Source organism: Seriola lalandi, unplaced genomic scaffold (assembly GCF_002814215.2).
Source record: "Seriola lalandi dorsalis isolate HSWRI2012SDOR001 ecotype SW California unplaced genomic scaffold, Sedor1 jcf7180002054562, whole genome shotgun sequence".
NCBI lineage: Eukaryota > Metazoa > Chordata > Actinopteri > Carangiformes > Carangidae > Seriola > Seriola lalandi.
The window spans coordinates 873,440-888,949 of record NW_019525115.1 but is presented as its reverse complement, the minus strand read 5'-3'; the positions used below and the strand labels follow the sequence as shown (position 1 = coordinate 888,949).

Sequence of the window (15,510 nt, the reverse complement as noted above, 5' to 3'; positions counted from 1 at the left end):
TACATGGCACTCTGCATGCAAATGCATATGAAGTTATGCCTAGCCAGTTCATACTTAATGCTGTCAATATATATAACGGAGCAGCTGTATACTGTGTTAATGAACTAAGAAAATAGCTAGACATATAGAGTAGACATGAAATTGCCACAAATTTCATCTTATCTCACACATCATAAACAGGTGATGTGAAGAAAATGCTTTGGCTCACTGACGGGGAAGAGAAAAAGCAGGAAAAAAATGAGAAAATAGTACAGCAGATTTATTTTTGAGAAGATGAGAGAAGAGAAGAGAAGAGAAGAGAAGAGAAGAGAAGAGAAGAGAAGAGAAGAGAAGAGAAGAAGTCTAGTAATGGCCTTCCTGTCCTGCCATCCCCAAGGTTAAATGAGAACAGGAGAGAATGAATTGGCTCTAAAGGCTCATTCTGCCAAAACTAAATGAAGCAATAACATCAGAGAGCTATAGAACCCCATTAACACTTAACCTGAGAGAGAGGGAGCAGAAGGGTAGGCAGAGAGAGAGAGATTAAGAGAAGGATGGATGGAATGGGGCTGACAGAAAGAGACACAGAGAAGAAACTCTGTATCTCTTTACTTTCAGAGAATGAGAGGGAGACAGTAAGAAATGTGGAATATGTATGGGAAAGGGTGTAATGGAGAGAGTGATACGAGTGAAACAGTGAAAACAGACTTTTCCCCTCAAGTTCCCTCCTCCATCTCCCTCTCTTTATTCTTCCTCTTTCCATAGTAATTTGATGGTTTCAGGCAGAGCTCTTTAATGAAGAATCTGGGTAATTCTGAGGACAGACCCTCTGGGAGTGAGAGAGGAGGAGGGATGGGCAGTGTAAAAAAGAGAGAAAAAGAAGGATGAGACAGGGGGAATGAGAGAAAGGGAGTACAGGATGAAATAGGGAGAGACATGTACAAGCAATAAAAAAAGAGATGTTCTGCTAGTGGGAGAGGCAGGCTCAGTTGGGACTATTCCCTTACTCTGAATGTGTTATGCTGCTTGCACCATCACCCTCTTCCCCATCTCCCCCCTCTTCAGCTACAGACTCTCTCTCCTTTTCCCAGTGCGTATTTGTCTATTTTTTTTGCCTTCTCTCCTCAGGAGATCAACTGACCACTCACCTGCCCGCTAAGCTGCCCCTCATTCCCTCATCAGCCTCCTAACTGAGGACAGCTTTTTACTGCCAGTGTGCCAGATCATCAGTGCTCTCATTCTGTTCTAGCCATTCTCGCCTGTTACCTGTTGTTCACCTGCCAATTCCCCACTGTTTGTTTGCCTGTGCCACCTGCACAACATAAGCCTGCTTTTGAACCTAGTAAATTACCTTTTACTCCTCTAGATGCTTCTCTGGATCTGCAATTTCCTACTGAACAATGACAGAATGTGAGTTCCTAAACCACAGTGAACCTACAAACACTGGAATGTGACCGTGTCCAAAGCCTTTACTGGAATATCTGTATATCTCAATATGTGTACACCAAACCATTTTTGCAACATTGAAATGGTTCATTAAACATTGTCAACATTGTGACATAAAAGCCATGTATGTGATTTATTTTAAGCCTTTACCATCTTTGATGCCCCTTTCTAATTAAACAAATATGTACCAATCGGTTAGTATTCACTTTGTTAAAGTAAAACACATTAAATGTACATTAAAGTCAGCAAATAACTGAAAAAGTCCATCATAGTTGGATTTCTTTTTTTAAATCGTACCTCATGTCACTGTACTATTTCTAAATATTAAATACACAACATTTCTGGAAAACTGTATCGTCAAATTGATTGATTAATGCTACTGACTTCACAGACTTTAAAGCATTTTTGTTTAAATTCAGCCAAAAATCCACCAGCAAGCAATGACACTGATCTCATGGCAATGAGACAAGTCTGATTGTACCAAAGATGCTAATCCATGAGGGAGATGAAAATGGAGGTTGACTTTCTTCACGATTTAGCTAATATGACTGCTCTCGCATGTGCCTCTTCACAGGTGTCCCGCACGGATACAAAAACTTGCCAAGACAGATGAAAAATGAATGATATGGGAGATGGTCCAAACTAAAGATTAGTCACTTTTTTGTGATGATCATCTCTTTTTCCCTCGCCTTATAGCTTCATCTGGCTCTAAATAGGCTTAGTATATTTATAAGCCTCCTTCTCCTACTCCTTCTCTGTCATACAAAATTTCTATAAACGCCTAACTGATGAATGTGGCCATAGCCCTGGGTTAAACTTTCAGATTTTGGCCAGAAGCAATGCAACTTGGATATGTTTGGTTCTCCTTTACTTACACTACACACTGAGTTTCACTACAGCCCCTTTAAGTGCTTTTTATTTATTTATTTACTTATTATTCTTTAAAAATATTGTTTTGGAATGTTTTGCATTTTATTGATGGTATATAGTGAGTATATACAGAGTGAAAGAGGCAATGGTTAAAGAGAAAGCTGAACCAGGCAAGTGGTGGTTTGTGTGATAGGTGTCTTAGCCCCTGATGCACTGCGTCTGTGATTCTAAACGGCTTCCCACACTCCTCAGGTCAGAAACTGCACACATTTACAGACTCACCAAGCCTCTAGTTTGATGTTATGTCATACAAGACGTATACTGTGTGGAGCAGTACATGACATGCATATAATTCAATATGGCATATGACATATTGTACATATTTATATATATGATGTGGTGATAAAGGGCATGCATATGATTCAGTATAGTCCATGACATACTGTTTATGTGATGCAATATAGCGCATGACATGTACATGATATAGTACTGAACATTAAAGTACATGGAAAGATGCCATCTGTAAAGCCTTTAAGATAAAGGGCTATAAAATATGACTTGATGTAGCCACAGTTGATCTGGTCTTTGTTTTAACCAACATGTTCGGCAACATCCACTATCATACATAATACATACACATTCATTTTCAACTTCTTCCCACACATCACACATGTATACATACACACTCCAGAGAGTGCAGAAGGGCATTAGTACTGTAGCCTTCAACAGACACATACACATTGTAGCCTTCAACAGAGAATGTATTGCTCCAGGCCATAAACCAGAGGCCTTGGGCAGTGACAGAGGGAGGGAGAGGCAGAGGGGGAGAGGGAGAGAGAGAGAGAGAGAGAGAGAGAAAGTTTTTGAGCAAGATCAAAGCAACAAAGTGTGTGTGTGTGTGTGTGTGTGTTGTGTATTTGTGTGGGTGAAAAAATAAACTACAGTGTGTGTTTCATCACACATGTATGAAAAAGTCTGTCTACGCGCGCATGTGAGGGTGCACATATGTGTATGTGTGTCCCTATGGTGCTGACGCAGGTGTTGCCATTGACGACAGAGCGGTCACCACAGTGACCCTGAGAGGAATAAGGATGTGTCTCCTGAATACCAATCAGATTTCTCCTGGGACATCAAGCAACCAATCGCAGCTATCCATCTGACCTCCAGCCTATCATCTGCCCCTTTGCAGGATTAACCAATCACGCAGAATTCGACACTGATATGCCCTGACTAGCATATAATTTACAGTACCTCCTACATGAATTATTATCAACACATTTCAATTATGTAAAAATGCTGCTAAACTAACTTTGTAAATGCCTGTAAGATGTGCTGTGTTATATCAATTAAAATTAGATTGGATGCATGAAATTCAAATGGAGCAAAGCCTGGGAGCTAGTTCAGGAAGACAACTTGAAGACTACATGCACTCCCTATTCTTGCTCTTGCATAAGCACCACTTCCACACCATCTCTCACCTTTCTGATTTAAATTCCCCTTTTGGTAGGAGTTATTGTCATATTCTAAGTGTTTGGGTATACTTGCAGAGAGTAACTTGACAATAAGCTATGTTTTAATACAATAAACAAATCAAAAAGTCATATTCATATATCCATTTAGATTTAGAAATGATTGATAGCAATGTATGTTAATCAACAACAACAATATGAATATCAGAGTTTGTTAGACAGACAGAGATAAAGGGAGAAAGAATGATATTTACCTTATTGGGATTTGAAGCAGTAATTATCCACACACACTGTGCGTTGCTCTCATATTGAATTGGGAAGTTAGGAGATGTAAAGGTTCCTGATGGACCTTGAAGATTACTGCCACATGTCTTCACTGTGAACAGAGAAAAATAAGGTCATTTTTATTAGTAGCAACTGTGAGTGATATTAGCAAAAGGAAATTGTACATCATGGGGTCACTGCACTACAATAGAGACAATTACCTTCAAAAGTAAACCATTTAGGTGATGCTTAAACAAATGTTCTCAGAATAAATCAAACAGCAAAATATAGCACTTGTGGGTGACAGTAGTAATCCAGTGAAGAACAATTAAAAGTGACACTAATACAACGCTGAGATCAAAAGAAAGGGTGTGGTGACAGGAAGAAGAGAAGAGAAGAGAAGAGAAGAGAAGAGGGTCGGATAGATGTTATTGATACTGTCAGCGACATCTCCCTGGATAGAAGTACTTAATTGGAAGCTATTGGCTGTGAAATACCACAGGATTAGCAAGAGTTGCAGTATTGACTGATAGAGAGACTCACCAGCAATTTACTCTCAAAATCTATTGAAAGTCAACAACTTCCATCTACCAGCTGAGTAATAATTACATTCCATCTTTTAAAGAAGTAAAACATCTATAGTGCAGCTTGGTACAACACACATCTTACAGTGAGCAATGACGCTTGACCGGTTGACCAAAGGTCTAAAAGTGTATCACGGTGTGGTTTGAGTGGAGATTCTCTATGCAACTCCATAGAAGAATATTCCTGTATGTCAACACTTGTGTGCTGGAAAGTAATACACTAATACTGAAGTTACACTCAGTGGGGTGTTGAAAATGACACATGCTAGTTGTTCGATAAACCAGCTAAGCCTTTATTAGGCTGTGTGTTCTGACTTGATGTGATAGGGAACCTGCTTTTCTGTCCTTGGGTCGTCCTGTTAGAGTTGGGAAGTAATTTTCTGGTTGGGTTGAAGCAGCATTTGTTCCTTAATTAGTTTGTTCAGTGGTAGGCCATAAGAACACGTACAGTTAACAGCCACGCACACACACACAAACACACACACAAAAAATAAAAGCACATGAGCACAAACGTTTATATGGTCACATTTTACATAGACACACCACATCCAGTCACACACTGACACGTACTGCACAGTCAAGAAACAAATGCATTTAACACTACAAAGTAACAGACATACACACACACACACATACAATTAGCAGTGTGACAGGAGATTTGTGTGTACAAATACATAATGGACGTGTATCCAAACATACTTCATACATGCTCACCATCCACACACAATTCACAGAAGCGCATATTTACAAATGCTCCCAGTCACATAAACACACACATGGCTGCTTCTGTGACATCGTGGTCAGAATGAAAGCAAGGGACAAGTAAAAGAGTCATACCCCACAGTGTGTTTGTGTGCGTTTCTTTGTGTGTGTAATGGGGTGTGTCCATGAGATGCTGTAAGAGAGTGTCAGAACAAGTTCAAGAAACCTTAGAGACACCTTATATCTCTGTAGTCTGTCTCTCTCTCTCTCTGTGTTTGTTTCCCTGTCTCTCTCGCCGCCTGGATCTCTGCCTGAATTTCCCATGACTGAATCCAGTTGATGCTTGTTTCTCTAATTCTCAATGCATCTTGAGATGACCTTCTCTTGTGCTCAGCTCACTGCAGTTCATAAACTGATAGATACACAGAGATGAAGTGGGTGTGTGTTTGAGTTGCACATGAGAAATGATTTATCTGCATGTCTCAAAGAGAGCGTGTATCTTAGTAACAGTGGGTGTATGTGTGTACATTGACAGCTCAATCAGCGTGGCCTGAACGAATGGCCAGTCCATCGCCGTGCCAACAGCAGAATGGGCACGGTGTTGCTATAGCGATAGTGCTGAGAGAGTTATCACTAGAATTACCAGAGGAGCTAACATCCCATAATTTATATTAAACTCCATCCGTCTCTTGGCCTGCATCTGTCCGTCTCTCGCTCACTCTGTCTTTCTCTCTGTGCTTTTTATTCACGCTGTCTTGGTCCCTCTGTCAGCCATTGTCTGCAGTTCATGATTCACAGTGTACTCTGTCATCTGCTGTTAGTATCTGTCCATCTCTTTTTCTCTCCATTTTTCTTCGTGTCTCCTCTTGTGTCTTTTGTATGTTTTACTTACATATTAATGCATCATAAGTAATAACCCAATCAGTTAATATAGTGTATAATAATACTGAATATTCCTGATATTCCCTCACCACATTATAACTGACTTTATAACAAGGTTAGCACATTAGCATCTTATAAAGCTGTTATGCTGAACATGCTGTTGGTAAATAATTGCATATTTACACATCCAACAGTCGCAAAGCAATTAGCATTTATTTGGTCTTGGGTAAGTAGTTGGGGTATGTACACTAACTAATGCTACTTTTAGCTCTGTTTTGGTCTCGACCAATGCCTGGTGGAATTATCTAGCTCTTTAGTGGCTAAATGCTCCCCCTCTGTTTATAAGTTCTCTTTCTGCTGTTGCAGATAATGTACAGACAGTGTCAGAGGGTTTTTGTCTCCTGTGGTTGATGAGAGCTGAGTTTGGTGGCCAAATAAACCACAAAAAAACACAATGAGCTATAAGATCTATAGAGCTGCAGAGCCTGGTCATAATTCTCTGTAGGTGTGTCACCGTGACACCTTTTAGATTACACATAATCCTTTCACCCATTGTAATATAAACACAGTCAGCAGCTTTAAGTAAGATTTTGAGTGTAGGACTATCACTTGTAATGGAATATTTTCATAATGGTGGTCTCACTCACTCTGACAGCCTGCCTGTCAGTCTGTGTAACTTTGTCTCTGTGTCTCTTTCTCCCCCTCTCATCATTATTTATACTGGCACACAGTATAGAGGGCTTGAAGCCAAAAGGGCCACACTATCATTGAAGTGATAATGAATTCTAGATTAAATTAAAATTTTGATGAGGTCTATCTGGTACTAAAAGCATATTGTTGGAATCATGAGCGAGATTAACTGAATACTTTAGGCTGGGAGGGCAGAGAGAGAGAGAGAGAGAGAGAGTGTGTGTGTGTGTTTCTGTGTGTTTGTGTGTAACAACATATCCTCTTTTGAGTTTATATATTCAGATCAACTGGATTCCCCCAGGATTCTCACTTTCTCTCTCTCACTCTAGCAAATTGACACAAACATGCATACCCACACAAACCATTGGGAGGCGACCAAAATTAAATTATGTTTCAGGCAAGGGTCACATTGCCAAAGCTTATGCTGTAGCTCCAATGCCCTTGCTCACAGTTCTCCAAAGTTTTGTTTTATGGCTTCAGAGTATAACTGACACACCCAATAAGCACTGGGAAGGTTTCTTTGAGAAATGCTTTTGAGTATGAATTTCAACACTGTTCAGCTTCACAGTGTTTTAACTTAGTTCCCCATTCTAGCATAGCAGAAACTCATAAGTGTCTCATTCAGTCCGATCTCTGCCTCACACTCAAGGTCCATAACTGGGCTGTTTTCTCAGCAGGATGGTCTTTGCGGTTAGTGAGTTGCCCCCCCAGTGGAAGCCTCAGGTTCAGTCACCCATACGGCAAACCCTGCTGAAGCATACCAAGGACACTTAACCCCTACCTGTTCCAGATTGTGTGCCCGACCCTGCTCCCCAAACAGAGTGCATAAAGAGAACTGTGTGCTGGAGATGGGTGTAAGTCAGAAAGAAAATAAAACCAAATCATACGCATGAGTTTTCAGAAGTACAAAATTCATGTGCTGATTTTGAGATGGAGCACTTCTGGAGGAACAATGTCCTCTTGGTGCAAATGCATGTTTGGTTTCAGTGCTAGTTTGTAAGATGGCCAACTTTTTGATGTCATCAAAGATAAATTAATGGCATGCCCTGTTGACAGTGCATATAATCTACCAGTTCATCACGAAAAGCCTACAAGCCAAGAGTAAGGTGATTTTGAAAGAATGGTTAACTTGCTTATGATGGTAATTTCCTCATCAAAGGAAGTTTATGATTAAAGTAAATTAATAATTAAAGAACAATCCCCATAAAAAGAAAGTTCTCATTAAAGTAACTTTGACAAGGATGATGTGTAACGAATGAGACAGGTAAGCTAAAATGAAATCATCAAATCTCGATTTTGACAAAAAGGGTTAGAGGGTACCTTCTATTTTTATGTCGATGACAAGGATACAAATATTACTTGTCAGGCAATCACGTTCAATTTTAATCACAGGCAGTCCTTGCCTGGATTGTATTTCAAAGTTTTATATGGTACCCACAAGTCTAGCAAATTTGAGTTTGGATGAATATTACAATGTCAGAAAACGTTTACACCAGTAAAATACACTTCGACCAAATAAGAGTTTTTGAGTGAGAACTTTTCATAAAGTTAATGTGGTCACACTAAGGCTTAGATCATGGTTTTGATTTGATTTGGTTTAGCAGGAAAGCCAAACTTGCCGTTTTAACAGACTGCCTACAGGAACAGACAGATTGACCAATGGACACAGAGGATGATTGATGACATCATTAAGCTGGCACACATTGTTCCCATGTCCCTCGCTATGGTTAGAGCTTTAATGGGTACACATACATACACACACACACATACACACACACACACACACACACACACACACACACACACACACACACACACACACACACTCAATCACACGTGCAGTTGTGATTGACACTGTGACAATGTGAAAATGTCACAGTGCCATTTAGTGTAGTTGTTGTACAGTGTGTATACACATTCATTTCTGCCCTTTCTTCTTCTTACTTCCTTTTCATTGTTTCCAATTTTACGTCAACATGTGCATGTACTTGCGTGTGTATGTGTGCGTCAGGCTGACACGTAGCACTCTTCATTGAGTATATTTGAGCAAATCAACTGAACTCCCCTCGACTTCTCTCTCTCTCTCTGTCACACACACTCACACAGAAAGAGAGAGAGAGAGAAAGCAAGAGAGAGAGAGAGAGAGAGAGATAGAGAGAGAGAGGGAGAGTTGGCTCAGTGACCTTGCCATCTGTCCATTAATCAAGGTGCCACATGGACAATCTCTCTCGCTCTCTCTCTCACTCATAAAGTGTTGTAGGAGTGGACAGAAGGACACTGCAGTTTGATGGCTGTTTTTGTTGTTTATTTTTATCAAGTTTTGTAATTGTTTTATTGTATCTAATAAAGTGATTAACACTCTGTCCCTCTCTAATCTGTCTCTTTCTGTTGGCTCGCTGTTGCGATATAAAGGGCAAATTTTCACGATACATTCAATTTATGTTCTCTCTAATGTTTCAATAGACACATTTAGCTGTATTCAAGTGTTTTGACAGAAATGACCCTTTAATAAGTCAGCTGGCTTGATGCTTCCTGACAGATTGCCTCTCTCAATGTTATTCATGAGTTTCCACATTGGCTATTGGCTGGTGTGGATGGAAAGGTCAAATCTGAACTGTGTTCAGCTAGACACAGCCTTTCTCTCATTCCATTTTTGTTTAACACGATGAAACAAAATAGGCTAAATAAGGACATCATACTTTAGAGAACACAATGTTTTCTCACTGACAATCAAATGTACTTGTAATGAAACACAATCATGGCTGTTCTGCACTCCCATTATAGTTTACCTGTTGAACTCATTTCAAAATTTTATTTATTTTCATGCACCTGCAAAGCAAGTGGAGGTGTAAAAAGCGGCAAAAGGCCATTTTCATTGGGATCAAGTACATACTTTTTGTGCTTGCGTCTGTTAGGTAATTTCATGGTTCCAAATCAACATACTTATGCCAAGGTGGAGTGGTGCAAATTAGGTTGTGTTTATGCATATGCAGCACAATTTTCTTTTGTTGGCTTACACATTCTGGTATGGACATGCACCGGCACTTCCACCAGCTCAGTCCACCTCTTCAAACATTGTGGGTATCTTAATTAATTAAAACTGGCAGTTAACCTCCTGTATTTTTCCACTGCCTCACAGGTTCCATGTTTATACAGAGAAAATCATTTGAAAAAAATGTAGTCAATGATACTTGATATATTTTACTGTACTGCAGCTTATTGTAGTTGCAACCTAACTGAGTAGATATGTCTTTCAGTATCATTCATGATCTGAATTTCAGTATCTCTGTATATTCACATTTAAAATCAACTTTAGAGCTTCCAAGTTTCGGAAGCATTTTGGTGTGCTGCATAACCACAGGCTCCACAATCATTGTTCTCTGTTAGGGGCCAGAAACTGCAGCTTACACAGAAGATGAGATGAACTGATGTGATGCTGTCCATTACTGAAGTCCATCTTCACCCCACCTGCTGATACTATAGCCCTCCCCCTAACAATGCAAGCTAGCTCCCCTTCCGGATTGTGCTACGTTTGCCAAGCTGGAACTTTTTCCTCTTTTTACTAAAATTGCAAAAATGCATGATTCTGCATACACTGGCATTCAGTGTAATAGAGCCTGGAGTGTCAGATGCCTAGAAAATCCTTTCACATCTTGATTGGATGCCTACATCCAATAGATATGATAATAATATATCCTGGTTGCTGACTGGTAAAATAAAGCTTATCTAATTAATGAGCCACAGACCATTCAAAGACAAGAGCAAAGTTTATTCTACTCACAGTCTATTAGCTTTAGAAAAACCCTTTTCTTTTGCCTTTGGGCCATTTTTATTTTCGGAATTTCAATATTGGCGTTTTGTCCCTAAGGGGAAACAGATTTTTGTGACTAGATTTAAAAACAGAGGAGCAGTCTCTATATTCTACTATATGCTTTTCATCTAAGGCAATGCTACCAAAACAGCTTTAAATGTATATTTGCAATGTTTTGCTTTTCTGTTTTTTCTTTTGAGTGATACTGTCATAGAGCTCAAAATCTCAGCATTATTGTCAAGAAGATATGATCCCAGTTTTACATGTATCTTGTCCTTCAAGCAACCTCAATATTGTCATTCTGGGTTTTATGGGATTTCTGAAGATGCAGACCTTTCTGTTTCACCAGACGAGGACAGAGATATACTGCATAACAATGACACACAGCAGTACTTGCTTACAGAATATCAAACAGAAAAAAACTGTGTCTTCTTTCTCAACACTATTATTGTCTTAACAAGCATGGAATGTGGATTATTTAATGTGTGTACGGGTAGGCTTGCCAAAAATTATGTCATGAATGGTAAACAATAAATATGAACTGTTTGCCTTTTAGGATAGGGTAGCAAAATTTAGTATATGCATTTTGTATTAGGGGACCAAGCTGGAGTAACAGTGCCTTCCATTGTGAGATCCTCAGAATAACAAAGATCAACTAGCACAGAATCACTAGTTACTTAGCAACAACCATGGAGCGGGATGGTTCACTTTGTCATGGTTTTGTCAAAAAGTTGTTCACTGAACAGTTGTTCGTGCTGGGAATACAAGTGTTCTTTTGTTTTAAATGAATAGAGCTGTAACGATACAGACCTGCTACTCAGAAGTTGCATAGTTCTGTGAAAGTGTCTCACCCTGCTCACATCCTTTTCCTTCAAACATCCCTGTTGACTGGGGGCCTGATGGCTCTGTTTTGTGGTGACTGCGGTCATTCTTTTTCATTTACTGCTTCAAGGGACATCAGTGACTTTTAATGTCAATGGTAATCATACTTATGCTTAAACCCATTGCCACATGCAGGTAAACGCAGGAGTTGATTGGCTTAATGTCAGTGGCTATGCTTAATTGCTCGTTATAAAGTGTTTAGAGATGATGAATACCTTAGAGCCAGTAACAATCTTAAAGACCCAATCAAAGGGTATCAGCACTATAATATCTCTGATAATGAGTTGGATAATGAGGTTGATTGGCAGGGACCAATCAGAGCTCAAGTCATATCCAAACTGTGTTGGCTAGGTTATATCTTGCCTGATTACAAGGGTCTGTGCTGTCATGGCAACATCAGTCCCCTGTGTGTCTGATTCACAGGTGAAATCCAGAGTAACAGTTGAGGATAGCGGTTGGACTATGTCCTTTAACCAGAGAGTAAGAGAGCAGGACCCATGACTGACTAGCATCTACCCTGTTCATTTGTTTTAAACAATAATTTGAATCCCTGCGGACTCCCAGGTTTCAACTTTGTAACTGACCTTGCACTTTGACCTCACAGTGGAAGAGCGCTGGTACATCACAAAATCATCATCCAAGCCTGGATGGATTCAGCGTTTTCTTGAGGCTCCTCCTACAGTAAGGTTAAAACTGTGAAGCTGAAACTGGTTCAACTAGCATTTCTATCTCTGAGTTATGTTCCAAACACTGTACATTTATTTTTGCTAAAATGTTGCATTACCCAGTTTAACTGGTGTTCATATGCTAATGTATTGTGATAGATTTAATTTCAGTAATTTCAGAGAAGCTAGAATTTCAGCAGAAAGAGTAGGTGTGACAATTTTTAGCTTTGCCTTTGTCCGCTGATCTTTCTCCTTTTCTGTGATTATTAGTTAGCTGTTCAAGTAGCTCTCTCTCATCCTTTCTTTCCTATCTCCTTCTCTCTCTATCTCACATACACACACAGACACACACAGACACACACACACACACACACAGTGAATATTGGTTTTTATGTTAAAGTATGTGTCTCCAGCCACAGTCTGAAGCCTAGTGAAGGGAGACATGACAAACGGCTTTGGCATTTAACATGACAGACGCCCTCTCTCTTTGTCTCAGTCCCTCTGTGCGTGCACGTGTGCATGTGTGTGTGTGTGTTGCAAGTCTGAGACTAAAACAGTGGCAGATGTGAAACCAGAACCAGTGTGGAAAGCTGAAGAATGAAACGTGTTAATTATCAGAGCACTTAGAGGAATGAGGAAAAACACACATCTGTCCTCGTGTAATTAAATCTTTAGAATCTGTTGTCACTTTTGCCTCTTTACTGTAAGTACGAGCAGATGACATATCTTGTGTCATTTTAGAACCTGTATTGCAAATTGCTGTTTGATTTATATGATATATTGACCAATAATGATCAGACATGGAGCTTGCTTACAGAAGCCTTTACCTACTGTGAACTGCTTTTATGATAAACGGTGTCATTTTAGGCCCTGAACAATCACTATCATAGCTTCCCTGATGAAAGCATATAACTGCTGCATGTTAGTGAGGCACTACACTGCAAACATTGGATTACGGAGTGTTTTGATTCATGATTTTATAGCCAGAGGCTTGAAACAGAATTGGGATTTTTTCCACTATAAACGCAGCCCTGATCAATACAAACTTGTGCTGAGGAGAGGCCAAGGCAACACACTGGCAACAATTTGAGGCAGTGTACATGGGCAGTTGTGCTTGAGTGTTTACTTACAGTCCCTTCACATTTATGATTACAGTCTCTTCCTCTGTGTTGGTATCACAGAGTCTTGGCAATATGAATTACTGTGGTGTCAGTAATTTTGTATACTTGTGGCGATGCATGTCGAGAGCTATTTCTTACCTTTACAGACCGGTCTATGGTCACTCCAGGCTGCGAAGACTTCAGCCACTCTCTGGCAGCTAATAGTTTTACTGCCCTGAAGAACATAGTCTTCTCCACAGCTGAACTGCACCACACTGCCAATGCTACACACACACACACACACACACACACACACACACACACACATACACACAGCACACACACACACAGTGGGAAGGCAGGGATTCAGATATACAGATAGATAGGAAAATCATCTTTGTAAACACATGTGCACTCAATCTGTATAGATGCATACACATGCTCTATGTCTGAATACAAACCTTTAATCTTAGGTCCACGTGTGCATGTTATTGAGTGCAAATTGTACCTGAAGTCGCTGCCATGGCGTTTTCCATTCTCTGGCTCTCCTGGGTCAGGGCAGGAGTTGGACGCCTGTCTTACACCGCCTTCATTTACTACACAGAGAGACAGACAGGTGGAGATTCGGGGACAGACAGGTTAGGATACGGTAAGGACATGGCCTACAGTAGAGCTACACAGGTAAAGCAAACAGACAATCCCTTTATAAACAGACATTCGTCTACATGCATGTGCATGCATGGCTTATACTACCACTTTAATATTTTGACTGTTATACATAATACTTTTCTTTTTATGTTTCAGGTGATTATGATTATGAATTTGATTATGTCGCCATGCTATAAACATTGCTGCCAAATTAAGACCAAAGAACTGCTTCAATGCATACTGGCATGAATCTTCAACTGCCTGATATTCTATTGATAGTATTCAGCACAAGTCTTGCCCAGGAAATTTCGAGCTCTCCACTTTTAGTTTCGGTTTTGGAAGCCTGCCTGCCCTGTCACTTATTCACTTTACAGGCAGCAGGAAACAGGTGGAGGAAGAATCAGGTTCGACAGACAAGGAGATAGGGAGACAGACGGGTTAGACAGTTAGGTAGGCAAACAGGGACGACACTCTACTCCAGATACAATCTTAATTCTCTCAGAAAGCTAATCTTGACAATAACACTCCAAACATCCCAGTGGCAGAACAGAGACAACAGACGAAACTGTACAAATACTTTGAGACTCAGACACCATGACAAACATACATCTGACACGATGCATCTTTTTTTTTTTTTGTCTCTTTCTGTCTATAATTATAAAACTCCTGTTGTAGTACAATATATGTAGCTAGCTTTTATTTCTTTTTTCTATTCTTCCTTTCTTTTCATGTTTTTTTTAAAGTGTTTTTGCTGCTGTCTTCTTTTTTTTATTCTTGCTTACTTGTTGGGTTTCTTAATGTATTCCTGTCCTTCGCCTTCGTCCCCTGCCTCCTTTTCCATATCAATAACCCCACAACTATATTTCACTGGGTTTCCTTAAAAGACACCACAGTATAGAATTTTTATTTCCATAAACCTGAACCATTCAGAGTCTATTCTTTCTCCTGAGCATTTAAAAGGTATAAAACTTTCAAGAAACATAGCTGCTGGGTTTACTTTGAGCAACGGACAGTGTGTGTCAGTATGCATGTGGATGAGGGCAGAGAGAAAAGATAAAAAGCTTCTGTGTCTACTCAGGGAAGCCAAAGAAACATAGCTGTCAGGTCAGTGAAAGAATGAAAACACAAATAAGTCTGTTCCAATTCAAAAGCTTTTCATTTTAAAACTTTTCCAGCTTAAACACATTAAACATAAAAGCTTTTTTTTTTTTAAAGCTGAAAATGATCCATCATGTGCCACAGAGCTGTTTCCAGAAGGCTGGCACACAACAAAAGTATTTGTAATATAGTATTTTAATGAGCCACAGTCCATTGATGACCTATTTTTTTACTCAATTTAGGGCCCCACATGACGGGATCTCTCGTATTTGTAAATGAGATCAGGGTGAGAGAAAAATTATTTGAATAATCATTGAGTTCCCCTCATCTTTCATTCACACCAATGAAAGTTAAATTAGGCCACTCTGAGGATTTTAAAGTGTGTTTTTTTCAGTTGCTCATCGTTTCCTAATGTCTGGT

General features: G+C 39.7%; 1 protein-coding gene across 1 annotated transcript in view; it reads right to left on the bottom strand.

Moving 5' to 3' along the window:
* csmd3b (CUB and Sushi multiple domains 3b) overlaps positions 1 to 15,510 on the bottom strand; it is a 136,919-nt gene that overhangs the window by 104,663 nt on the left and 16,746 nt on the right. Inside the window, exons 2-4 of the mRNA XM_087176619.1 lie at positions 13,853 to 13,940; positions 13,504 to 13,628; positions 4,019 to 4,140 (exon numbers count right to left, since the gene is read on the bottom strand). Of these exons, the coding sequence (XP_087032745.1) occupies positions 4,019 to 4,140; positions 13,504 to 13,628; positions 13,853 to 13,940 (335 nt within the window). The remainder of the gene's footprint in view (positions 1 to 4,018; positions 4,141 to 13,503; positions 13,629 to 13,852; positions 13,941 to 15,510) is intronic.